Below are 26,627 nucleotides of genomic sequence, written 5' to 3'. Positions count from 1 at the left end.
TATTACTAAATCGATTTAGGGTTAGTGTGGATGGATATCGAAGTTATTGGTCCTATTCTCTTACTGAGCTACCCAGAATGCACCACTCCGGAAATCTATGGTTCCCTGGGATCATGGACACACACCACCGAAGTAATGTGCCCTAGTGTGGAAGCGTAAAATCGATTTTATAAAACCTGTTTTATAAAATCGATTTTACTAATATCGATTTAAAGCTGTAGTGTGGACGTAGGCTGAGGAGGCAACAACAGCAGCTTTGTTCTCTCGCCCCCCGTGGGGCTGGTACGGAGCATGCGCGATTTCCCACGCTGAACCCTCCCTTCCCTGGATTGGAGAGGGCGGAAGTGCCACCAGTGCAGGCTGGGAGATGTAGTTGCTGACTCTCCAAGAACGGAAGTGACGTCCTGTGGAGGCGTTGGTTGTTGCGGCTCGGTCTAGCACGCGCAGGGCTGGGGAAGGGTTTGTGCCGTTGGAGCTTTGCGCATGCGCAGATCGCGGCGGGAGAGCCCTTCCTTAACCCCCACCCCCGTGCCCGCCCCGCCCCGCCCCCTCTCCCGCTGGAGCCGCCCCGGGCTCTGCCCGCCCTGCTGCGGAGCTGCAGCCTCCAGACCGGAGGAGCTCCGGGGGCGGGGCCGGGCGGTGACTCTGCCCTAGTGCCGGGGGGGACCCGGCATCTCGCAGCGCCGGGATCTGCCCGGGGGGCAGCGCCCGCGGGGGCTCGGAGCTGCTGTCCCCGCAGGAGCCCTGCGTGGGGCCGGGGGGGGGCTGGCGGGGTTGTGAGACCGGCTGGGGGGGCGGCTGGGAAATGTCTGTGCAGCCCGGACATGGCCGGGGGGGGAAGAGCAGGTGACCCCCGAGGAGCGGGGAGAGAAAGGAGGGGGCTGAGATCCCCTCGGATTTATCGCTGCCCCCTCCCGTGGGGACCCCCCTCCTCTCCTGTCCTGCCCCCTTTCTCCCTAGAGAGCAACGAGCAGCACCCAGGGTGACCCCCCCTTCCCTCAAATCCCTGAGAAGTTCCTGTTCCCCTCCCCTGATTGTGCCCCATTTTCTCTCCCCTTTGCCAATGGCCAGTTCAAATCTCAGGTTTGGGGTGTTTCCCCCCATTTTCACCTGCAGTGATTTGTCTTTGTGTAGGTGGGAAATCGTTCCCCCGAGTGATTTCTGAACTGGGCAGAGGATAAATGGGTAGAGGCTTGGGGGCCCTGAGACAGGGACACCTCTGGGCTGGGGGCAGGGGGGGGCCTCTCTGCTGACAACAGGATGTGGGAAGGCCCAGGAAGGGGAGAGAGGAGCAAGTGTCCCCCATGGAGAGGGCCCAGCGACTTCCCCTCCCGTCCCCCCCCTCCCCCACCCTGCCCAACCTAGCAGCCCCCGCCCCCCTCCACACACACACCCTCCCACAAATGCTAGTCCAGGGGTAGGCAACCTATGGCACCTGTGCTGAATTTCAGTGGCACTCACACTGCCTGGGTCCTAGCCACTGTTCTGGGGGGCTCTGCATTTTAATTTAATTTTAAATGAAGTTTCTTAAACATTTTAAAAACCTTATTTACTTTATATGCAACAGTAGTTTAGTTATATATTATAGACTTATATAGAAAGACTGTCTAAAAACATGAAAATGTGTTACTGGCACGCAAAACCTTACATTAGAGTGAATAAATGAAGACTCGGCTCAGCACTTCTGAAAGGTTGCCGACCCCTGTGCTAGTCATATTCCCAGACCCCACTGCCAGCCCATCCCCATTGCCAGCCCATCCCCACAGCCAGTGACCTCACTCCAGCCCCAGTCCTCTCCTTTGTGAAGGCCACATCACCCAGAGCTCCCTGCTGTCCATGTGAACGTGAGGCAAGAAGAATCCATCCCATTCTGTTGTTGATTCAATATCCCTGTATAATCCCCTCCAATTTCCTCTCTTTTCTCTTGAGTGGTTGAATGGTGACATAAAATCTCCCCACATGATGCTTGTCACTTATATTGGCAAATATTTAGTTTGTGCCCCATTTTCTCCTCATTTCTGAAATACTGATATTGAATTCTCAAAAATCTTCCCAGTTTTCTCTCCAGGTGTCTGACTGAGACCAGGGCTCCTATGGTACTGAGCATGGCCCTGTTCTGCCAGGCGCTGCAGAGACCCCAGGTGAGATCAGACCCCACATTGTGCCAGGTAAAACAGACCTGGACCGAGATCACGGCCCCCCTTGTGCCAGGCAGTGCATGACTGTGACCCAAAGTGATGCGTCCATTGTGCTGGGCACTTAAGAGACCTTGATTGAGATCTGTGTCCCCATTGGGTCTGGCATTGCACTGACCCCGACTGAGATAATGCCCCACCACTGTACTAGGCACGGCACAGACCCTGACAGAGCTCCTGCCCCCACATTTTGCCAGATGCTTCAGGGACCCCAAACAAAATCAGGGATCCTGTAATGCCGGGAGTTGCAGAATCGCCAACTGAGGTCAGGCAAAGGGGTTGTTTAATTGCAGTGTAGATGTCTGGGCTCAGGCTGGAGCCAGGCTGTAGGACCCTGTGAGGTGGGAGGGTGCCAGACCTTGGGCTGCAGTTCCAGCGGGAACATGGACACCACAATTAAAGAGCCCCACAGCCTGAGCCGTGTGAGTCAGCGGGCACGGGCCAGCCGCCGGTGTCTAACTGCAGTGTCGACATGCCCACAGGGACAGAGAGGCCTTGCCACAAAAAGCTCACAGGCTAAATAGGCCAATGGTGGGAGGCGACTCTCCATTTTACAGATGGGGAAGCTGAAGCTCAGAGAGCTGAAGTAATTTGCTTCTTTGCATGGAGAATCTGGGGCAAAACTGGGAAGCGAACCCAGATTGTTTGAATTCTTGCCTCTCCCTTTAACCCCAAGCCCAGCGTGTGTGTGTACAGTGTTGTTTTGGTCTGTGTTTGCCTTGCATTGGCTTCCAAGGGAGTCTGTGGAATTTCCTTCACTGGAGGTGTTTAAGGCCAGGTTAGAGATACACCAGTCTGGGAATGTCTAGGGATGCTTGGTCCTGCCTCAGCACAGAGGGCTGGAGTAGAGGACCTCTCAAGATCCCTTCCAGGCCTACATTGAAATAATTCTCTTTTGTGCTGTGCCTTGTTCTACGCTGAGCTGTTTTGCATGGTGCCATTTGGACCTGGGATTGCACCATGTTGTGTTGCATAGTTTTATGGTGCATTGTTTTGCCTCAGCTTGTTTGGTGCCTGTGTTGTGTTGGTTTGAGTTAAGCTCTTTTCCATTGTGTACTTTGCCCTAGGCTGTGTTATTTTGCATTGTGTTGCTTTCTTTTCCTTTGTATTGTCATTTTATGCTGTGGAGTGTATTTTGTTGTTGTTGTTTTTCTGAATTGCCTGACATTATTTTTTTTTTCTGTATGGTTTGTTTTTATACGTATATATTTCATGGCATCCTAGAAATGTAGAGCTGGACAGGAGCTCAAGCTGTCGTCAAGTCCAGCTCTCTCTACTGAGGCAGAATCAAGTATATGTAGATTATTTCTGACAGAGGTTTGTCCTACCTTTTCTTAAAAACTTCTAGGGAAAGAGACTCCACAGCCACCCTTGTGAGACTATTCCAGAGCTGAACTGCCTTAGCTCTGGTGACACGCGCACAGATTTTAGTGGTGATCAGCTCTGGAGAGAGAGGAGACCCCAGTGAGTGGACAGCTGGGTAAAGAGACTAAAGTTGGGAGGAGAAACACTGATGTGTCCAAGGTCACCCAGGCTATCCGTGATGGAGCTAGAAATAGATCCCAGTTCTAGTACCACTGTACTGCTGTTTTGGGCACTGAAGGTCTCTGCCACACTGGTGTTTTTAGGCACTGGTGCAAATCCTTAGTATAGACAGAATTTACACTAGTGCACTCTGACTGGCACCAGTGCACCATGTCCCGGTTTGAAGCTTTGAGGTTGGGGGGGACAGTAATCTTACTGAGGCCTGGATGTGGCTGACCAGTGCACTCGGTAAGGGAGGGGCAGCAGTGAGTGCTGGAGGTATGAGCCAGGAACACAGCCCCACAGGGCTGGATACTGACTTCTCCTGACCCAGAGTACACACGCAGGCCGTGTGCAGGGATTGCAGCTCTGCCAAAACAGCCTGTGCATCCATGGACAAAGCACCTTTTCCTGCAGCCTAATACCGTGGGGTCTGGGGACCTTTCCAAGCTGCAGGAGATGGGGCACTGGAGTTACTGGGGTCTGTTCCGGGGTCTGTCACTGACCTGCTTGGTGGCCTTGGGGAAGGCACAGCCCCTCTCTGCTTTCCTCTTACTGACTGTGTACTGTAGGATTGTGATCTCTGTGGGACAAGGATGGTCCCACTCTGTCTGTGCAGTGTTCATCACAATGGGGGGGTTGATCTCAGTCAGAGTCTCTGCCATGAGCTGCATTATGCGGCCCTGATCTCCTTCAGTGTCTGTGCAACGCAAAGCACAGTTTATAGACTCACAGACTTTAAGGCCAGAAGGTAGACGTGTGTTTCAGATGAGGTCTCATCAGTGCCTTGTATAACAGCACTAACCCTTTCATGTGTCTACTGGAAATACCTCGCCTGATGCATCCTAGAACTGCATTAACCTGTTTCACGGCTGCATTGTATTGGCAGCTCATAATTATCCTGTGATCAACCAATGCACATTGGTCTTTCTCCTCCTCTGTCACTTCAGTTGATAAATTCCCAGCTTATTGCAAAATTATGCACTTGGGGACTAACAACTAGAATTTATGCACTATTAATTTTCATCCCATTTTTATTACTCCAGCTTTCAAGGACATGCAGATTTTCTTGTATGATTTTCCTGCCCTCCTCCGTACTGGCAATCCCTCCCTGCTTTGTGTCCCACTCCCAATTCTTATGCCAAGATCACTAATAAAAGTGTTGAGTAAGATTGGTCTCAAGACTGATCTGAGGAACTCCACTAGTAACCACCCTCCAGCCTGACAACTCACCGTTCAATATGACCCCCTTGTAGCCTCCCATTTAACCAATTCTTTATTGACCTTTCGGTTCTCATATTAATCCCCATCTTCTCCAATTTAACGAATAGTTTCCCATGTGGAACTGTATCAAAAACCTTACTGACATCCAGATCATGTTTCTGTGGCACGATCTACCTTTTGTAACACCATGTTTTATTTATGTATAGTGCTGAAGGCTGGGAGGAAGTGTTAGCAATAGGCTGAGAATGGCCACGTGGAGGTTGGGGAGGGGATGGCAGACAGTGGGGAGGTGGGGAGGATGCGGCATTGGAGGGGAATGTGTTTTGTAGGAGTCCATGTCTCTGCTCCCTGTGGCCGTGGTGCATTCTGTACCAAAGCAGCATGTCAGCAGAGCAGATGCACACAGCGTAGCTCTGCCTGGAACATGCAGCGTTCACTGCCAGACGGGCTGGGCGATTTTTCAGGGACCCAGCTTGATATGCCTGGTTGGGGTGGGTTCAGTTGGATGGGGGTCTGGGGCTCTGATAGTTTGCGATGTTCCTTTTTGCATAGTCAGTTCTTTCCATTTATTGTTTTACCCCTACCTATGCCCGATGCCGCTCTCGTCTTAACTTGCTTTGGTTATTTCACTTCCAGTTTTTAAATGGGATCTAAGAATTGCAATGCTGAATGAAAGATAAACAGAACCATTTGAATGTTGGCCCAGAGCTGGTAGAACTTTACCTAGTGACGGTCGGCTGTAATGACCGGGTTCCCTATAGCATTTTCTGGTGGGGTGGATAAAGCAACGTCAAAGAGCCAAATGCGCGTTTTAGGGCGAAAGGGCTCGTCAGGTGTTTGCTCTCTAAGGAACATGTCACCGGCCAGGGCTTGCAGTCTTTCAGGAGAGGTGCACTGGATTGTATTTAGGAATCTCAAAATAAATGGTTAAGATGGCTGGTTCACAATATCCAATGAAATCTTGCAAACAGTTATACAAATGGACCCTACTGCTGTTAAAACAACATGATATTAATACTAATTCAAAACTGACATTAAAATTATGAGAGAAACGCATGAGAAAGGAACTGACACCTACTTACCATTTCTGAATGCCTAAAATTTTGACACTCCCTCACACCATCTTTTTTTAAAAGCGATGCCCAGCCCAGGATTTGGCTACACTTGCAGTTGTACAGCGCTGGGAGTTACAGCTGTCTTCGTACAGCTGTGTAGGGAAAGCGCTGCAGTGTGACCACACTGAGAGCTACCAGCGCTGCAGTGTGGCCACATTTGCAGCATTTGCAGCGGTGTTGGGAGTGGTGCATCGTGGGCAGCTATTCCAGCGTTCAAGTGGCTGCAAGGTGCTTTTCAAAAGAGGAGGGTGGGTGGGGGAGACAGAGAGAGTAGATTTTTGGAGCTGACACTGTCTCAGTTCCCTGCCTTGCAAGTTCTAAGGACTGGAAGATACACAGCATCAATCTTCAATCATTTTAAAAGTTGCGACCCCTTCCCCCAGCCCTCTCTCATTCACTAAATGCAAATAGCCTTCAGAGCAGATAAGCAGCTGCTCCAACACGGACCCCTCCAGCCCCCCTCCGGGCTGCTTCTCTCCTCAAGCAAACATTCCAAAGGGATCCCCCTGCCTCTGCTGGAGTAAACAGGAGCTGTGTTTGTGTTTTAGAGAAGCAGCTCTGGGAGCCCCGAGTTCACAACAAAACAAAGAGAGGCATCCCAACAAAACAGAGTGTTATCTTAAAAGCATTATGGGAAGGTTTTGGAGGTCAGTTACAGTGTAGTAAGATTAATCACTGTTTACACTGGCACCCCAGTGCTGCAAGAGCAGCGCTATAGTCGTTATTCCCCAGGCCGAGGTGGAGTATGGCCAGCGCTGTATCTATTGGGTTTCTGCCCGCCCAGTGCTAAAGGATCCCCCCTCAGCCTAAGGGGAGGATCTACAGGACCTCAGAACCCCACTGATTCCGGGGGACAACTAATAAAAGAACAGAGACAGGAGTGCAGTCAGAGGGTCATAAGAAGGGAGCCTGACGGGGACACCGAGCAGAGAACCCCGGACAGTGCCCACTGCTCCTCGAAGGCGTCAAGGGAGCCATTAGATGCTGCCCAGAGGAACTCCGACCAGATACGTGATCGGACTAAGGATCAGAAACAAGCCCCACAGTCACAGGAGTCTCCATTGGCCAAGTTCCTCTCCCTGGTTGCATGGATGGCTATTTTAACCAGGGCGAGGAGGAGGTTGACCAGGAGGTCCCATAACTTTGTGGGCCACAGATAGGGAGTGCATAGAGAAGGAGGTAAGGGGAAAAGTGCAGCCAGAAACGCAACAGGATATTGGTGAGGAGCTGGTATAGGGGCTGCAACCTGGCGCACGCTAAGTATCTGTAGAGATAGATGCTTAGATCTACAGTCCCAAATCCTAAAAGAGCTCCAGACCCTTACTTAGAGTATCTACAGGGGGGCTGTGAGTGGGGCATCAGGTACTGAGTGTTGGACTCTTGCTCTTTCAGGGGCCGGTGACCTTCGAGGAAGTGGCTGTGTATTTCACCAGGGAAGAGTGGGCTCTGCTGGACCCTAGAGGGGTGTCATGCAGGAGAAGTAGGTAGCTATATATGAGGGGTGGTATGCTGTGCCCCAATTCCTCAGCACGGTGCTAGGGGGCACTGCGCTGGAGAAGTGGGGTGAGGGCTCAGTAGGGGGTGCTGTGCTGCAGGGAGGGTGGCGGGGAGCCTGTTGGGGCTGCACTCTGCATCCAGAGCACTAGACAGGGCCTTGCTCTCTGCCCTTGGGGCCACAGCCTTTCCCCACGCTGCAGGGCTGTGCTGAGGGTGCCTGGCAGCCTCGGCAGGTGGGAGTGGCGCTCAGGCAGTGGCTGGGGGTGCAGGGCTTGGGAAAGCGGAGGGTCGATCAATACTGCTCTGTGCTCAGGGTGAGCGGGGGGCCTGAACAAAGCCCCATTGAAGGAGCAAGGAGCCAGCTCGGCCTTCTGCAGCCACACAGCTCAGGGGGCCAGGAGGGGAGATCAAAGGGGGCTGGGCACCTGGCACTTACTTCACTGGGGGCCCATGTTAGAGTCCCCAGGGTCAGCCCCACGAGCCGCACCAGAGCTCAGCAGAGCTAGAGCAGGAGTCGGAGCCAGGACAACACGGGGGGGTGGGGGAGATGTGAGCTCAGACCGTGGGAAGCTTGGGGGGGGGATTTTTGGGAGGTACCCCTGCCCCTCTGCAGGAGGGACACATTCTTTTGGCTTAATCATTAGCAACAGGCAGTGGCTCTTGCATGCCCTGGTCCCAGCAGGGCTGGGGGTTCCTTGGGCAGCAGGAACCAGGGGCCTTATATGGACCTTGATTTAGTGCCCTGGCTCAGTCTAGAAGCCTCCCTTGGACCCCACACTGGGCTCCCCCCAGCTCTGCCAGTGCTCCTCAATCCTGACCCGCAGCCCCTGCTGTCCCTGTGCAGTGCCCCAGTCCCTACTCCTAGAGGGAGCCCAGGACTGGGCACTGGCAGACTTATGGGGTGGGGGCAGCCAAGGACTGGGCTAGCAGGGTTCTTCTGAGCATAAATAACTCTTGGCACCCTCACCCCTAACACCCTTCTCCCTCAAATGCCCCAGTCATCCCCACCCCCAAGTCCCCATCTCTGTGCCCCCTGCCACATCCCCACCCCTGCCCCTCATCCCCTCAACCTTCCTGGCAGGAACAGCCCCTCGGTAAAGGGGGAGTCCAGGCCTCCCCAGCTTCCCTGCCCTGGCCCCCAGGGTCTGTTCCCACAGGGACTGGCCAAGTCTCCCCACCCAAAAGGGCCGGATGAGTGTCTCTGATCAGCAGGCGCCTGCTGGGTTCAAAGGCTTTTCCCACAGTCTCGCCTGGAGCTCAGCCCCAGGGTCAGACTGGCCTGGCTCAGGGACAGGGCGAGAGCTTTCCCAGCCCAGGGCCCGCATCTCATACTGCCCCCAACCCGGGTCCTGCCCCACACTTCCCCCAGCCCCCCAACTCAAGGCCCCTTTCCTGCACTGCCCCAGTCCCCAGCCCCACCCCAGGGTCCCTGCCCCACAATGCCTCCGGCTCCCCCCTCACCCCCCGCCAGCACAGGGCCCCAGGTCTGCATTGTTCTCAGCCCCTCCTACCCTTCTGCACTGCCCCCAGCCCCCCAGCACAGGGCTCCCACCTCCCAATCGAGGTGACTCCCACTAGGGCTGGTGCAAGGATGTTTTGCGCCCTGGGCAAAACTTCCATCTTGAGCCACCCCTCCTTTCCCCAACACCCTCCAAAAACTAGTACATTTAGCATTATAAACAGCCTGTCAGAACGGGTAACGTCTGCGCTCGAGGAGAAAAATGATGTCATAGCCAATTTGTACCATAATGAAGCAGTATGCTTCAGCCCAGCCCCATCGCAGAGCCGACCTAGGCTGTAGTTCACGGGTTGGCAACCTTTCAGGAGTGCTGTGCCGAGTCTCCATTTATTCACTCTAATTTAAGGTTTCATGTGCCAGTCATACATGTTAATGTTTGTAGAAGGTCTCTTTTTATAAGTCTATAATATAGAACTAAACTATTGTTGTAGGTAGAGTAAATAAGGTTTTTTAAATGTTTAAAAAGCTTCATTTAAAATTGAATGAAAATGCAGAGCTCCCCCCCCCCCCCCCCGGACTGGTGGCCAGGACCCGGGCAGTATGAGTGCCCCTGAAAAATCACTGCCTACCCCTGCTCTAGCTGTAATGTAGGAGAGAACAAGTTAAAGCCTGATACTTGATCAGCATGTCCTCTGCTGCCCTGTGCATGCTCGTCGCTGAGGTGGTAGATGCTATGTGTTAGTTAGAGTGACCAGACGTGACAGTCCCCATTTTAGGGGACTTGTCCCCCGTCCCAACCTTACATTGGTCTGGGCGCACTTTGTCCCGATATCGGGGGGACCGTGGCAAGCCGGCGCTGCCGGCGCCACTCACCGCTTCCTCTTGGGCCCTGGGGCAGCGCAGCGGAGCTCTTGGCGCGCTGCAGAGTTAAGCCCTGCCCCGGGCACACAGAGGCAGCCAGGCGTTCTCCGCTGTGTGCTGCAGCAGGGCTTGTAGATCCGGGCTGGGAGAGCCAAGCCCCAGCCTGCCGGCCAGCAGGAGCCTGCAGACAGAGCGCAGCCCTGGCTGCAACCCCAGGCATACAGAGGCGGCGAGGAGGGCTCCACTCCGCGGCGTGCTGCAGCCAGGGTGGACTTGTAGATGCCGGCAGCAGGCAGCGGGCAGGGAGCCCCCCTGTGTGAGCGACACGACCCTAGGAGCCAGAAGGAGGGACCTGCCTGCTGGATGCTTCCTGGGTGCTGCTCCAACAGGTAAGCCCAGCTGGGACTCACTTGGCCCCCTGGTAGATCCCTCTGGGCCAAGGAGGTGTGAAACCTTACCTGGCGGCCAAAGGGGGGGGACCTGCAGAGAAGGGAGTGGGGTGGGCTCGGGGAGGCGAGGCCAGCACCAAGCCACTTGCCTTTCTCCCTGCCTGCACTGCAACAGATTTGGGTTTATCTTAATATTAATATTAATATCTTATAATTAATATTAAGGAATTCACATGCAAAATTGTCATTGAATTCAATAGGTGCTCCATGCATATAATAACGCCTGGAGATGGCCCATAATTTACACACTGACAGAAGCAGAGCTTGGGCTTTATTACACTGCTGAAGAATAAAGTTTATCTAATATTTGTGCATGTCTCAGACACTTGAATGTGTGCCCATGTCTGTTGCAATAGATGACACTCTAGATAGGTTGTAATCTCTGCTCCTTTGTTTTCTTTTAGTTTGTCAACTACAACACTTTATTGTGCTCACACATGGAAAAAATATAGTAAATTTGATTTACAGCCTTATTAATGCTCCCTGTTGGACTTTGGTAAACTGTCCTGGGTATTTTTATGACCTTCATTACTGTGGTATCTGTGCACCTCACAATCATAGAACTGGAAGGGACCTCCAGAGGTCATATAGTCCAGTTGCCTGAACTCAAGGCAGGACTAAGTATTATCTAGACCATCTGTGACAGGTGTTTGTCCAACCTGCTCTTAAAAATCCCCAATGATGGAGATTCCACAACAGCCGTAGGCAATTTATTCCAGTGCTTAACCACTCTGACAGGAAGTTTTTCCTAATGTCCAAGCTAAACTGCCCTGGCTGCAATTTAAGCCGATTGCTTCTTATCCTCTCCTCAGAGGTTAAGAAGAACAATTCTTCTCCCTCCTCCTTGCAACAATGTTTTATGTACTTGGAAACTGTTATCATGTCCCCTCTCAGTCTTCTCTTCTCCAGACTAAACAAACCCATTTTTTTCAATCTTCCCTCATAGGTCATGTTTTCTAGACCTTGAATCATCTTTTTGCTCTTCTCTGGACTTTCTCCACAATCTTAACATATTTATCCTCACAACTCCCCTCAGGCCATGTCTACATCTAAAATTTTGCAGCGCTGGTTGTTACAGCTGTATTAGTACAGCTGTATAGGGCCAGCGCTGCAGAGTGGCCACACTTACAGCAACCAGTGCTGCAAGTGGTGTTAGATGTGGCCACACTGCAGCGCTGTTGGGCGGCTTCAAGGGGGGTTCCGGGAACGCGAGAGCAAACCGGGAAAGGAGACCCGCTTCGCCGCGGTTTGCTCTCGCGTTCCCGGAGCCACCCAGCAAACTGCAGGGAAGGAGACCTGCTTGCTCGGGGTTCCGGGAACGAGAGAGCAAATCGGGGAAGGAGACCAGCTTCGCCGCGGTTTGCTCTCGCGTTCCCGGAGCCACCCAGCACACCGCAGGGAAGGAGACCTGCTTGCTCGGGGTTCCGGGAACTAGAGAGCAAACCGGGAAAGGAGATCCGCTTCGCCGCGGTTTGCTCTCGCGTTCCCGGAGCCACCCAGCACACCGCAGGGAAGGAGACCTGCTTGCTCGGGGTTCCGGGAACGCGAGAGCAAACCGGGAAAGGAGACCCGCTTCGCCGCGGTTTGCTCTCGCATTCCCGGAGCCACCCAGCAAACCGCAGGGAAGGAGACCTGCTTGCTCGGGGCTCCGGGAACTAGAGAGCAAACCGGGAAAGGAGACCAGCTTCGCCGCGGTTTGCTCTCGCGTTCCCGGAGCCACCCTGCAAACCGCAGGGAAGGAGACCTGCTTGCTCGGGGTTCCGGGAACGAGAGAGCAAACCGGGAAAGGAGACCAGCTTGATTACCAGAGGCTTCCTCCTTCCACGGAGGTCAAGAAAAGCGCTGGTAAGTGTCTACATTGGATTACCAGCGCTGGATCACCAGCGCTGGATCCTCTACACCCGAGACAAAACGGGAGTACGGCCAGCGCTGCAAACTTTCTGATGTAGACAAGCCCTCAGAGGCAGGGTCGTGCTAATATCCCCATTTTATAGATAGCCTCTCTGTGCATCAGTTCCCTAAGGCCCAGCTCCTCAAAGGTATTTAGGCACTTAACTCCCATTAAAATCAATGTACTTAGGTGCTTATTTACCTTTGAGGATCTGAGCCTTAAGTGGCTTACCCAAGGTCTGTGATGGAGCAGGGAAGCTGGGTCTCCCAAGTCCTATGCTAGCACCTTAACCACTGCACCCTTGTTTCTCTTTTATGTTTCATCCTAATCTGTGACTCTCCATACTTTCATTGGCTGTCATTAATGTAATATTCTTCTAAACAAGATTGTAGTAGCACAGTGCACTGAAGGAACTGCCATCTCTTTTTTTAACACACACTCTGTGCTAATGATTTCTACAGGCGCCATGTCACTCTTCTCATCGAATGAAATGTTGCTCAGATTGATGAAAGGGCAACAGATATGTTAATTTACAATACTTGGCTATGAAGGGCTAGATTGTATCTTTGTACCTCAGTCCTGAGTAGATACATAGAGCTGAAACACCCCTATGGGAGCTCAGCAAGGGATTTCACCATGGGCAGAGACAATCCATCCATGAACTTCCAGATAAGCCTGCTACCCCTAGTCCTGTGCTTAGCCTGCTCTAGTCATTCTTCTTCTCTTTCTTTGAGAAGATTTCTCTTCCTGGGGTGTGCAGAGAGGAATCAGTCTCTGTGGTCCCTCAAATGCAGTGACTATGGCTGGCCATTTGGCAGGGCTTCATTGGGGAAAGGTTTTGTGCCTCCATCAGCACCAGCACAAGGGCAAGTTGCAATCTGGTCTTAAGCAAAGCTGTTAATTAGACAAACTTGTGTTCAGTTACTGGTAATAGTTGAAGGCCTGATCCTGCAAATGCACAGGTGAGGAACTTTACTCTTGTGAGTAGTCCCACTGAAAGTCAGTGGACCCACTCACGCATGGTACTAAGCACTCTGCTCCTAGGCTTTAGTCACTATAATGTCCTAAGTGGGCCATAAGCCTGAGCCTTCCAGAAAGTCACTCTCGGCCTTAGTGGCGAAAGGACTAGCTCTTCTGTTTTTAGAACAAGAGGTCACCAAATTAATAGGCAGCCGGTTTAAAACAAACAAAAGGAAGCATTTCTTCACACAGTCAATCTGTGGAACTCTTAGCCATGGGATGTTGTGAAGGTGAAGACTAAAGAAAGGAAAGAATAGAATAAGGACAGTGCACTTCAAAAAAAGCAGATGTCAACAAACTCAGAATGTGTAGGGAAGAAAATGGGGTGGGAGGAAATGTTAAGAGAAGTAGGAGTTCAGGAGAGCTGAGAGTTTCTCAAGGAGACAGTATTAAAGGCACAATGGCAAACTAGCCTGATGCACACAACGCACAGTCACTCTTTGCCAGAGGATGTTGTGAAGGCCAAGACTATAACAGGGTTCAGAAAAGAACTAGATAAATTCCTGGAGGATAGGTCCATCAATGGCTATTAGCCAGGATAGGGAGGGATGGTGTCCCTACCCTCTGTTTGCCAGAAGCTGGGAATGGGCAACAGGGGATGGATCACTTGATGATTACCTGTTCTGTTCATTCCCTCTGAAGCACCTGGCATTGGCCACTGTTGGAAGACAGGATACTGAGCTACATGGCCCTTTGGTCTGACCCAGTGTGGTCATTCTTATGTTCTTTTCTCTGGCATAGCCCTGGCCTACATTTAAAATTTAGTTCAACTTAGATCTCTTAGAGGTGTGAATTTTTCACACCACATAGCACTGTAATTAAGCTAACCTAGACCCTGGTGTAGACACGGCTAGGTCGACAGAAGAATTCTTCCAGTAACATAGCTGCCACCACACTGGGAGGAGGTTTACTAGAGTGATGGAAAGCCCCCTTCCATTGATGTAGAAAGTGTCTACACTATGGTGCTGCAGCAGGACTCACTGATTCCAGACCTCTGTGTTGTAGTTTGCTTCAGCTGTTAGTGGCTGAAGCTGGGGCTGAAGGCAGGACTGGGGGCCTCCCCTCTGTGACTGTGGCTGGAGCCACAGCTAGAACTGGGACCCTTCACTCCCCTGCCCTACAATTGCATGTGACTTTGCAACCAGAATCCTGTGCCTCTATCCTGCAGCTTCAGCTGGGGGCTGGAGCTGGAGCCCTGTGCCCCTGGCCCTGTGGCTTCTACTGGGGGCTGGAGCTGGGGCCATGAGTCTTTCCCCTGTGGCTTGTAGTGCAGGCTCAGCAGGGGCCGAACAACCCCTCTTTCAGCTTCCTAATGCTCCCTCTCATGGCTCTGTGCCCCCATGGCTGTCGTGTCCTCTCCCTCCCCCCCCACTCGCCCAATGTGTCCTGATATTTCTCTCTTGCGATCTGGTCACTCTAGTGTTAGTCCTTGTCTTCTGGCAACACCCTGATCCACTGTGAGGGCTGCGTTACTTCAGAAGCCCAACCCACGGCTGAATCTCCAGCTCAGGCTGCAGTGGACGGGGCCTGTGGCTAAATCCAGATCACAGACCTGGGGTTTAAAAGACCCTTGGAAAGTGGATTCTGTTCTGATGTTCCACGGTTGCTCCCAGAACTGGGACTGAGCAGAAGTGGCCCACAGCCTTGGGGATGCTCTAGTTGTGGTTGGAGGCAGGGCAGCTCAGTTGGTGAATGCAGTTCAGGCTGCCTGGGGTCTGGTCAATGCATTGGCCCCAGCCGCTTTGGAAAGGAGTCTAAGGGTATGGCTACACTTGGAGATGTGCAGCGCTGGGAGTTACAGCTGTGTTCGTACAGCTGTGTAGGGAAAGTGCTGCAGTGTGGCCACACTGAGAGCTACCAGCGCTGCAGTGTGGCCACATTTGCAGCATTTGCAGCGCTGTTGGGAGTGGTGCATTGTGGGCAGCTATCCCAGCGTTCAAGTGGCTGCATCGTGCTTTTCAAAAGAGGGGGGTGGGGTGGAGTGTGACAGGGAGCATGGGGGAGACAGAGAGAGTGGATTTTTGGAGCTGACACTGTTCTCAGCTCCCTGCCTTGCAAGTTCTAAGGACTGGAAGATACACAGTGCCTACCTTCAATCATTTTAAAAGTTTTGGCCTTTCCCCCACCTGTCTCTTATTCACTAAATGCAAATTATGCACTCCTAAATAGTCTTTAGACCATATAAGCAGCTGCTCAACACTACCCCTCCCCTCTCTCCTCAAGCAAACAGCTGTGAACATTCCAAAGCAATTCCCCTGCCTCCGCTCCCTCACTCGCTGGAGCAAAGAGCAGCTGTGTTTGTTTTTTAGCTAAGTAGCTACGGGGAGATGGGAGTTCAGCCATTCTTCCGGTTTGTTGTGGACAGGAATTCTGGGATACCTCCTAATACCCTGGAGGCCAATAACAGCGCTTTTGGTGGCTACACTTGATGACCAGCGCTGCATCACCAGCGCTGGAATCGCTACACCCCAAGCAAACCAGGTGTAGAGCCAGCGCTGCAAGCAGGGAGTTGCAGCACTGGCTGTGCTTTGCAAGTGTGGCCAAAGAGTGAGTTGCAGCGCTGTAACCCCATCACCAGCGCTGCAACTCTCCAGTGTAGCCATGCCCTAATTTGGCCTTGACATTAGTTAGAATTTGGGGAGGGGGTTTCACCAGAGAGAACGGCATTTAGGGGCTGCAGGTAACACCGCTATCAGATGGTGTGTGACCACTGCTCACCGTGAGCCATGCCCTATGGGGCCAGCCAAAATCCGGTGCTTTGTAGGAGCAAAACAAATAGATTTATTATGGTACCACCCAGGAGCCTCAGTCATGGACCATGGCCCCATTTGCAAGGCGTTGTACATTATTCATTAGGTGTATTATGGTCGTACCTAGGAGCACCAGTCATGGGCCAGGACCCCATTGTGCTGGGTGCTGTACATTATTTATTAGGTGTATTATGGTAGCAACGAGGAGTGCCAGTCATGGGTCAGGGTACCATTGTGCTGGGCACAAGAAAAAGATGGTACTTGGCCCGAAGAGCTGACGATCTTATTGCTTAGCTTGGCTGTGTAAGGGGCCCAAGAGACAGGCCCGGCAGTTCCCTGAGCGGGGCATGCCTTGGAGGGGTTCTATATGCAGGATTCAGCATTCAAAGTCTTTGTCGTATTATCGTCCCCCACACACAGTAGGGTGTCCCTGGATCCTCTCCATTCAAGAGGTGCTGGACAGGATTAGTTGTCTTGCTGCACGGGGCCAGATCCTTAGTTCAGCTGCGCTCGTGTCCGGCCTGGCAGAAAGGAAGGGGGCTCAGAGCCATGGCCCATCTAGCCCACCACCCCACCACGATCGCTGACTGGGGGCTTTGCTAGGAGCATATCGCTAGCTGGCCTGAAAGCAGCCTCTGAACCACTTCCCCAAGGGGTCCTTCCACCAGCCAGTGGGTCCTGGCTCAGGGCACAGCCATCCTGTCCGAGCCCCGCCACTAATCCCTGTCTCTTTCCCTCGCAGAGATCCTCAGCGTTGTCTTTCTCAGCATGAAGAAGGAAAGAGAATGGAAGGTAAGCCGGCCGGGCCTGCTGCCCAGGTATCCCCCTGGGGATATGCTATATCCATATATTGTGCTCCTCCCTCTCCAGCCTCTTGGGATTCATTAGGAACCTGAGGTTTTCCAGGCTGGATCAGATCCCTGCTCTGTGTAGCCCATCATCCATCCCCAGCTAGGCTTGGGTATGTCTGCCTTCCTGCTGCGCTGGATCAGACCCAGCTAGCCCCTTATTACCCCCCCCCCACACACACACACACACCGGATCAGACCACTGGGCCCAGTGAGCCAGCCTGGGTGGGAGGCGGAGCAGGAGAGCGCCAAGCATGGGCGCAGTATGCACCATTGGGCAGGCAGGTTATTGAGCCCCCGGCATGGACTGGGCTGGGGTGTGTGGAGCAGTGGGCTAGGCCGGTGCGGCAGAGGGAGCAGAGGGGACTAGCTTTCCCAGTGGCCAGATCTGGTGCAGCGGGATGCTGGGTTGCACAGAGCAATGGGTTCATTCGGCATGGCAGGAAGGCGGTGGAGATGTTGGGCTGATGGCCTACAGGGCTTTCCTAGGGGAACACGGAGACTCCCCTTGTTCCATTTCTCCGTGCCCTGCTCCTGGTTCTGTCCGAGGGCTGAGGAGCAGGTATGTGGTGGATCAGAGCAGGGCACTGGGAGCTAGGACTCCTGGGTTCTGTCCCTGCCTGTTGCACTCACTCTGTCATCTGGGTGAAGAGGCTGATCTCCTCCAGTCTAGGAGGATGGAACCATTCCGAATGGCCAGGTGTCCCAGGTTTGTCTCCATCTCCTACATCTCGTACCAGCCACTCTGCTCGGAGCTGCTCTCCTTGTCGCTCCTCACGCAGTCCTTAGCACAGTCAGCTCAGCTAAGTGCAGGCTTGGTAACGGCCCTGCCACTCTGCTGTGGAAGGGCTGGGCCGGGAGCCGTCGGCTCTGCCGTTAGCAGTCGCTCTGCTCCCTTGGCTGTGCCGTGGATGATGATGGTGGGCGGCTGGGCTCAGAGCAGTGAGTAGCTCCCCTCTCGCTACCCCAGGTGCTGATCATGGACCACCCCAGCACGCGCATCCTCTCGTCGTGCTGCAAGATGTCTGACATCGTAGATGAAGGCATCACGCGTGAGTGGCCCCTCCCTCCCATCTGCTCCCCCTCCCAGGGCTCCCCTCTCCCTTGGACACACCTCACAGTCTGGGAGTTGACTTGTCTACATTCACATTTGCATCCCCCTTTGCAGCCCTGTAGATGCCCTCCTTGCTATTGGTACCTTCCCAGCCAGGTCTAGTTCCCTTAGCCCCGTGCTTTCAGCTTCTAGAACCTCTTCAGCGCTTTTCTCAGTCTCCTGTTAACGCCTCGCTGCTTCTCCCCCCCACTGCGGGCAGGGTCCTGGCTGGGGAGGGGGAATGCTGGCTACCTGCTCCAGGGTGGAGAATCCCTGGGGTTGAGGGGCATAGAGCTGAGCCAGGACTCTAGCGGGGTGCCCCCAGCACAGTACAGAGGGACGTTCCCTCCCTGCTCCGTACTGTCGCAGCCCACGGCCCCACATCGAACCGGCTGCTGCATTGTAGCCTGTGGAACCCCCCAGCCTGTTGCCAGAGAACATCCCTGTTCCCCTTGGCTTTCCCTTCCCCCCATCCCCATGGAGAGCGGCTGGGGCGGGTGGCTAGGACACGCTGACCCACACCCAGTGTCTACTCTCTCCTAGTTGTGGAAGATATTGATAAGTGCCAGGAGCCAAATCCCTACCTGCTCAGCCTTGTGGAGAAGGCAGGAGCTCGGGCCTGGGGCAGATTGATGGGGAGCAGGGGAGACCCTGGGGTAGCTCCTAGTGCTTCCTGGAGGTGGCGCTGTCCGAGGGCATGCGCAGCACGACGTCAGGATGGGAAAGGGGCCAGTAGGGGCTCCCCAAGAGGCTGCTTCCCCGGAGCTGGGCTTCGTGTTCTTTGCCACGTGAAGCACAGACTGTCCCCCAGACCTCTCCGCCGTGCAGTCCCATGGGGGTTGGATGGGAAGGTGCAGCAGGCGGAGAGAGGCGACCTCAGCTGAAACTGAAAGCAAAGGAGAATCGCTGAGGCAGGGGCTTTGGGGGAGGAGGTCCTGCGTCTGCAGCAGGGAGGCGAGTGGAGGGAGACCAGGGGCAGGGGACGCTGGCAGAGCATGGTGAAGCCCAGAACCTGCAGGGGCTGCGCGTGGAGGAAGCGCTGTAGGAGAGGTCTGTGATCTGGGGCTTGGGACAGGGCAGCCAGGTTCTCACCTGTCACAGTGGCCGGTTGCAGAGTCCAATCAGCTTCTGAACACCTGCCTGGCTAGCTGGTGTGGAGAAGCTGCAGGTGCCCAGTGTGGCGCCGGGGGAGAGAGCGGGCTCTGATGGCGGCTGCCTGGGATTGCTGCTCGGCCGGCTGTTCCCTGGGCACTGCTCAGAGCCCACTTAGTTCAGCAGCAAGGCCAATGGCAAGTCCCGTCTGTGGCCGAGCACGGACACTTGTGTGCCAGCGAGAGACGTGACTGGGCCCTGAGACTGTCCTGGGCACATGCCCTGCTCCAGGTGGGGAGGGAGCCCAGAGCCAGAGGGGTGAAAACCAGCCCACCTCCTGACGGCATCATGCTGGGCCCTGAGTCCCCAGGGGCTGGGCATGGGCTGGGCCCTTCGGGCAGCAGGGAGGGGGCTCGGCCGGTGCTGACAACTCCCCTCCCCACTTTGCAGTCGGTGCAGGCTCTGATCAGTGACTTCCAGGGCAGCCACACCTTCAACTACAAGGTGGCTCACGTCTTCTTCATCAGCCGTGACTATCAGGGGGCAGCGGATCCCCCAGCTGGGAGCCTGGCCAGCGACACACTGGGGTTGGGGTGGGGTTTCTATCTGCCAGCAGGCCAGTGCCCCAGCAGACCAGACCGAACGACCCCACCTATCCCTTCCCCCCTTCTGCTCCACGGGCCTGCCTCCAGCCAACACGGCTCACAACATGCACCCAGAAAGGCGGCCTCTGGCTACCATTCCCAGCATGCATTGCTCCATCAGTCCCAACTGGGGTGGTGAGATGGGACACCACCAGAATACCCAGTGTGTCAGGGTCACATCTGCTTCTCCCCATTCCAGCGGCAGGGGGATCCCAAGTCCCCGTTCCTCCTTGTGCATCATTTGGAGTTATACAGTCTGGTCACTTCCCCCTGTGGAGGGGCTGAGGGCAGCGTGTGAGACAAGGGCTACATAGGAGAGATTGTGCCCCCCTCCTTGCTGCTGATGCTGCAGAAGGCGAGAACCCGGCGTGACTCTGGTTTGGTGGGGCTGGACTCATCGTTTACTCCTGTGTGGCCCCGCTGGCTTGCCCAGGTTCCCCACAGGTGTGCAGCACTACGCCCCTGCTGTGCCCGTCCTGACCCTGTCTGTGGGGGCTGGCGCTGTGCTGGGGCTCCTGAGCCCTGTACCTGTCACCCCCACCCACTGCCTTTGCCTTGCAGCCTGTCCTGAGCCTCTGTTCAAGGAGCTGAGGAAGTCACGGATCACCAAGGCCATCAAAACAGTCAAGGAGATCAACATGGCCTTCCTTCCCTACGAGAGCCAGGTGAGGGGTGGCTGGGCTTTGGAGGAGCCAGGCCGCGGGGTGGACGGTGACGTACGACACCCCACTCTTAGTGTTCAACGTGGCGTGGGGCGAACCTTTCCCTTCTAGGGCCCTAGATTTGATGCCAGCACAGGGCAGCAGGGACTAGCCTGCTGCTCACACCCTGTGAGACGTGGAATTGCTGGCTTAGATGTATAGGGGAGGAGCACATGAGAAGTAGAAGGAAGAAGGAGTGATTTTGAACCTGCTCAGAGATCCTGGCGGGAGAGGGGTGGGGGGTCTAGACCCCCTTGGAGATCCTGAGGAGTTGGCAGAACAATAGCATTCCCTGTGTGAGGACTATGGGCCCTAGCCCTTCTCTAACACTGGCTGTGGGCAGATCTCAAAGTGCTCTACAAAAGCCAGTGTCCTTATCCCCTCTGTACAGATGGGGAAACCAAGGCACTGCCTGGGGAAGTGTGTGCCCAGCACAATCTCTCTGTTTATAAACAGGGCAGTTTGGTCACAGAACTAAGCTTCACACACAGAGCCTCTTCCACACCTGGACACTCCTGTCTGTGTGCGCTCCTACACCCATCCCCATGGTATCGGAACCTCACTAATGAATTCAGCCTCCCAGTGGAGGCAGGGTGGCCTGTGTTACAGATGGAAAACTCAGGCATGCAGGGAGTCTGTCAGACCAGGACTAGAACCCAGATCTCCTAAGCCTTAGCCATAGCTCGTGCCATCCCCATCCCATTCCTAGTAGAGGGGAGCTGCAAATCCACCCTGCCCTGGATTCTCATACGAGATACCCAGTGGTTCCTGTCTCCCTAGGAGAAGCAAAGTGATGTAAAATCCAAGGCCTGCCCAGATCTCTCCGTCCTGTTGCTTCTGCTCTTGCTTCCAGCCTTTGCCAAGCTGCTGGGAAACTGTGCATCTGTGACCAATTGGGAATGTTTGTAATATCTTTTATGAAGCTGATGCATGCCTCAGTTTCCCCTATCTGTTGCATGGCTTCTCAGGCAGGGGGCTGGTGTGGAAGGACTCTCAAGGAAGGGAATTAAACCCAGATCAGCCTGGGGGCCAGAAAGACCATGCCGACTCCAACGGCTCCTGGCTGGATGCTCCCAGCAGGGAATCGGAGCAAGGGCCCCCAGCTCGAGAAGCACAGAGTTGGGAAGGTTTGAGCTGGAGGATAAAGTGAGGGAACCTGGGAGCTCTCGCCTGAGAACTGACCAAGGTCAGACCAAGGCCTGGTCTACACAAGGCAATTGGGTCAGTGTAACTGCGTCGCTCGGGGATATGAGAAAGGCGGCATCACAAGTGATGCAGCTGCAGTGGTTTACATGTAGATGCAGTGATGAACTGGTGCCGGTTTGCGGGAACCAGTTCTAAAAGGGCTTCTAAATTTAATAACTGGTAAGTTGAAGTGACCCAGGAGCGTAGCTGGGGGAGAACAGGGGGAACGGCCGTCCCCCATCATCACATTATCCAAAAGTGGCACCTTAGGCGCCGATCCCGTGAGTGCTCCAGCTCCCCACCCCCAGCCCCAGCTCACCTCCGTTCCGCCCCACTTCTTCCCCCCTCATTCCCGCTTCTCGTGAATCAGCTGTTCACGCGGAAAGCCTGAGAGGGCTGAGAAGCAAGCAACGACTTGGTGCTCAGGCCCAGAGAGATGGAGATGGAGCGTAGGTGAGCTGGGGCAGGGGAGTCGCCCGCACCGCAGCAGGTAACCGGGGGGTGGGGCGTGCAGGGGAATCACTCCCTGCCACAGCTCACCTCTGCACCACCTTCGCCTCCCTGTGAGCTTGGCCTGACCCAGTGGTCCAGTCGAGCGGCATGGCTGTAGCGCAGCCAGCCACCTCCGGGCAGCGCAGTAAGGGGGCAGGGAGTGGAGGGAGGTTGGATAGAGGGCAGGTGAGTTTGGGGGGGTGGTCGGGGGTGGATGTGGATCGGGGCAGTCAGAGGGTGGGGAACAGGGGTTTGAATGAGGGCAAGGGTCCTGGGGGAGCAGTCGGGATAGAGAAGTGGAGTGGGTGGGACAGGGATCCCGGTGGAAGGTGTCAAGGAATGCGGGGGATGGATGGGGCAGGAGTCCCAGTGGGTGAGGGCAGGCCACGACCCCCTTGTGAGATGAGGAGGGAACCGGTTGTTAAGATTTTGGCAGCTCATCAGTGTGTAGACAGGCCCTGAGTGAGAGACCGGGAGCCTGAAAACAGGTTTCGCTGCAGCTCGGCCGGGCTCTGGGCTGACCAGAACGGCCTTTTGCTTTAACCTTCAGTGGGCTGGGCTGCTGGGGCTGGGGTCCAGGTGCCTAAGAAACCCGACTGTTCTGACGACACTGGGGGAGTGGCCCTGTCACACGACACTGGGGGAGTGGCCCTGTCACACGTCTGTATCAGGGTCTGTCTCAGCTGTTCTCGCTGGGCAGGGCTCCCGGGGTGAAGCCCAGCGGTTCAGTCTCAGGAGGTGGGGAGGCCGTGTGGCCTGTCCTGCAGGATGAGAGATACCTGTTGGGGTTTGGCATAGCGAAGGGCTTCCTCCCAGACACTTCCCCAGCTGGGGTCCTGGCACCGACCCTGTGGATCCATGAGCGTCTTTCCCATCCACCGAGGCAGTGTGGGTAGAGCCCTGGACAGGGCCAGGAGACGAGGATTCTTGGGCAAGTCACCTTGCCTATTTGTGCCCCCTTTGGGATCACTGGCTGCTGTGACACAGACGCGCCGTAAGTCTGTAACACCCTGGGCCCAGACGCTCCAACACTGCTTTGGGGGACGCAAACCCCACTGATACCAGCAGTAGGCACACAGCTGCCCCAGCAGCAAGGGGACCTGGGAGTCAGGGCAGCGGGAGCTGCTGCCACTTGGAGCTCTGATGGTGCAGGGGGGCAGGCACCTCCCAGGGAATCCAGGACAGTGAGGGGATGGGGCTCTCTCCTAGGAGCTCCTGAAGCTATTGGGGGCTGAAGACACATCCCTGAGACGGGGAAGTGTGGGGCCCAATCTGCCCTGTGTCTCTGGGAGTGAGGGGGGATATTAACCCTGCTCTCCCCACCATTCCCCTGTCCTTCCCCTGAGGGGTAGCAGGAGTCATCCTGTCCCCTTCTCTCCCTGGTTCAGGGACCAACGAGGACTGAGAGGACAAGCAGGAGGAGGAGGAGGAGGAATGGGTGGATGTGGCTACAGAGGAGGCTGCTGTCAACATCATCCAAAAGTAGCTCCAGTGCAGAGAAAAGGTACAAACCTTCCCTAACTGGGCTGGAACCGAGACTATCTTCCCCTTCCCAGCACCGAACTCCCTGCAGAGGGTCTTGCCCTGATGAACCACCACCCCTAATGGGGACCTTTCGCTTCCATGCTCTGGGACCCCCCAAGATGGGGGTGTTTGTCTCCTCCCCCCACAGGGACCGTCCTAGAGCCTGACTCTGCTTGTGTAGGAATCGTGGGTTATTTGGACAATGGGCAGGTCCCCACTATCCTCCAGGGAGGCCTGAGCCCTGCAGCTGATGTGGATGGGGCAGGGAGGTCCCGGGCTAACAGGCTCTCTCTCCCCTAATCCCTCTCCTGGTAGGTGCAGGAAGAGGCCCAGCAGCTCATGTTCCTTCACGCCATCCACCCCACATGTCTCGCTGCACAGCAGAAAAGGCAGGACACGCTGGAGCCGCACTGGTGCCCTAATATGAAATGAACTGGTTGAGTCTGCTCCAGTTCTCTCGTCTGTAATCAGGAGGCTAAAATGAATGAGGGATGGTTTTATGATTACAACATGGCCAGGGCCGGCTCCAGCTTTTCTGTTGTCCCAATCTGCAAAAAAAGAAAAAGAAAAAAGAGCAGCAGCACTTCAGGAGTAACTTATTGCTAATATGGGGAAGTCTCTGGGAGAAGAGGCCGTTCTGGTCAGCTGTCTGTCATGGGAGCGCAGGGCTGGTCTCCTGTCGCCACCTGCTGTGCCAAGAGGGCAGTGCATGAGATCAGGCAGGGAGTGAGGGCTGGGCCAGCCCCCCGATGTGGGTCTGAGATGCTGCGTCCAGCCCCTTCCTCCAGCTCACCAGGGCCTGGGGAACCTTCCTGACCCTGAGAGCACAGTCCCTCTTCCCCCATCCTGCCCCATACTGGCTCGGTGGGGAGGGCCCTGCTCTGTGGCCCTTCCTGTAACCCTGCTCAGGTACTGGCACTGCTCAGGCACTCAGCCATTATGGGAGGATGACTCCCCGAGCCCCACCCTGGAAAGGGGACCCCAGGCTGCTCCCCCAGGGACTGTCAATCATTCAGTGAGGAGCCATCCCAGTCCCTCCCCGCAACGGGGCCTGGCATTTCCACCAGGTCCGAGGTTCCTGCTGCTGGGCCCCTGCTGACCTGTCCTCCACCCCCCCAAGACATCACTGAGGACAAACTGGACAAGAAGTTGTGGCCCTTTGTGTTGGAGCCGGTCCCTGCCACCAGTTCCCAGGCTGCTGTCAGGTAAGGCTGAGCCTGGCTGGGCTGTGGGGAGCAGAGCCCTGACATCCCCCCACCCCCAGGGTGTAGGAGCCTCTGTGCCTGGGAGTGCGTGGCCAGGACCCTGCCCTCTATGGGGGAGGGGATGCCCAAGAGCCTGCAACCCTGGACCCCTCTCACCATGTCTCCCGCCCCCCAGCAGTCCCTCAACACACCAGAACCCAGGATGGAGGAAAGGGACTGGCCGCGCTTTAGACAGCACCCCCAGCCCAGGGCAGGTGCCACGCTCCCCTACTCCCTCTTGCCTGCTTTGGGTCTCCTGTCCCACTGCCTTGGGCAGGGCCTGCCCACCAGCCTCCTCCAGGCGTGGTGGGAAGTTTATCGGTTCGGGGCACCCTGACCGGCTCCTTGCCCCTGTCCGGTGCCGCCCAGCCTGGGACAAGTCTCGCCCCTGCAGCCCCTCTCCGCTGCGTGTCTCCAGCTTCTCGGAGATGCTGGTGGCCACCGTACGGAGCTGCGGGATATGCTGCCGCCTGCAGTGCACCCCTGTTCCAGGGGCTCGATTGGCTGAGCTGCCTGCGGAGCAGGACCCAGGTGCTTCAGACCCGGGTGGAGGTAAGCGGGAGGGAGGCACTGGCATGGGGCAGGCTGGTCCTGTCCTGTGCGGCACTCAGCCACGCCCGAGGCCCCACGGGGAGGTGAGGATGGGTGTGGGGACGCCTGGGCTTTGTGCCAGCCCTGCCATGGACTCCCCACTGGCACATCCGAGCTAGCTTGGGGGATGTCTCTTGGCTTGGGGGCTGGGCCGCAGAGAGGGCTGGTGGTGAAGTTTCAGGCCACCAGGGCCCATTGGATTGTGCCATATGAGCCAGGCCAGGACCCCTCCGCCGGAGGAGTGGGTGACGGGTCTCTCTCTCCTTTGCTCCAGGGCCCCGACAAAGCCCGCTCTCAGCTGCTGATTGTGGACCGGAGCTTCGACCTGGTGTCCCCACTGCTGCACGAGCTCACCTACCAGGCCATGGCCTACGACCTGCTCAGCATTGAGAACGACACCTACAAGTAGGACCTGGCTGCCAGCAGGAGGCGCCCCGCACTCCTCCTCAGGCGGGCTGGGGTGGATGTGACCCAGGCACTTGCGCTGCTCTGCAGCCCCCACACTTGGGGTAGGGGTGCCGCAGCCTGACCCCATCTTCCCTCCCTCGCAGGTACGAGACGACAGGGACCAGCGACTTGTGGGAGAAAGAGGCGCTGCTGGACGAAGACAACGAACTCTAGGTGCAGCTACGGCACATGCACATCGCTGACATCTCCAAGTGAGCACGCTCAGCTCCGCCCCTGACACGCCCCTGTATGCCCTGCCCATACCTTAGATATGCTCCCACGCGTGGCTGGGCTGCTGTGGCTGGCCCCAGGCAAGGCCTCTGCCCTCTATGGGGCACTGCGCTGGAAGGGGCCAGGATCTCACCACCGCCTCCCTCCAGGCCAACATCGAGGACCTGTCCCAGATGCTGAAGAAGATGCCCCAGTACCAGAAAGAGCTGAACAAGGTAACGGGGCTGGAGCTGTTAGTGGGTGGGTAGCAGGGAATTCATTGGGGTTGAGGGACGGGCAGGGTGCTCTGTGGGGCTGGTGAGGGACAGTAGGGACTCTCTGGGGGACAGGGCACTCTGGGGCACTCCGCTTTACTGCCTGATGAGAGCTGCTGACCTGTCCCGTCGGGCAGAGCCATTTTCCCCCCAAGTGCTGTGTGGCACCATGGGCAACAGCCTGCCCGTCAGTGCCCAGAGCTGCCCCATTAGCCCCAGGAATGGCAGCCCTTGGGTAACGCCCGCGTCTTAGAATCATAGAATATCAGGGTTGGAAGGGACCTCAGGAGGTCATC

At 55.6% G+C, this 26,627-nt stretch overlaps 1 protein-coding gene across 3 annotated transcripts; it reads left to right on the top strand.

Moving 5' to 3' along the window:
- The first annotated feature begins 417 nt into the window (after nucleotides 1-417).
- On the top strand, nucleotides 418-26,627 carry LOC115639918 (syntaxin-binding protein 2-like). Of its 3 annotated transcripts, none has more exons than XR_003997774.1 (10): nucleotides 418-459; nucleotides 2,057-2,141; nucleotides 7,451-7,538; nucleotides 16,728-16,777; nucleotides 17,804-17,885; nucleotides 20,224-20,327; nucleotides 23,429-23,544; nucleotides 24,632-24,769; nucleotides 25,674-25,804; nucleotides 25,951-26,627. XR_003997774.1 is itself a non-coding variant. In XM_030542842.1 (9 exons), exons 1-9 carry the CDS (start codon nucleotides 484-486, stop codon nucleotides 25,702-25,704), a joined length of 819 nt encoding a protein of 272 aa, XP_030398702.1. In that variant the 5' UTR covers nucleotides 466-483; the 3' UTR covers nucleotides 25,705-25,926. The 3 variants fall into 3 exon arrangements, 1 of the variants encoding a protein (XP_030398702.1); XR_003997773.1 differs by lacking the exon at nucleotides 418-459 and adding an exon at nucleotides 466-604 and having other exon boundaries at nucleotides 2,053-2,141; XM_030542842.1 differs by lacking the exons at nucleotides 418-459; nucleotides 25,951-26,627 and adding an exon at nucleotides 466-608 and having other exon boundaries at nucleotides 25,674-25,926.

Source organism: Gopherus evgoodei, unplaced genomic scaffold (assembly GCF_007399415.2).
Source record: "Gopherus evgoodei ecotype Sinaloan lineage unplaced genomic scaffold, rGopEvg1_v1.p scaffold_151_arrow_ctg1, whole genome shotgun sequence".
NCBI classification, from domain to species: domain Eukaryota; kingdom Metazoa; phylum Chordata; order Testudines; family Testudinidae; genus Gopherus; species Gopherus evgoodei.
Note: the sequence above shows the minus strand (reverse complement) of the source record. Positions and strands in the feature narration are given on the sequence as shown.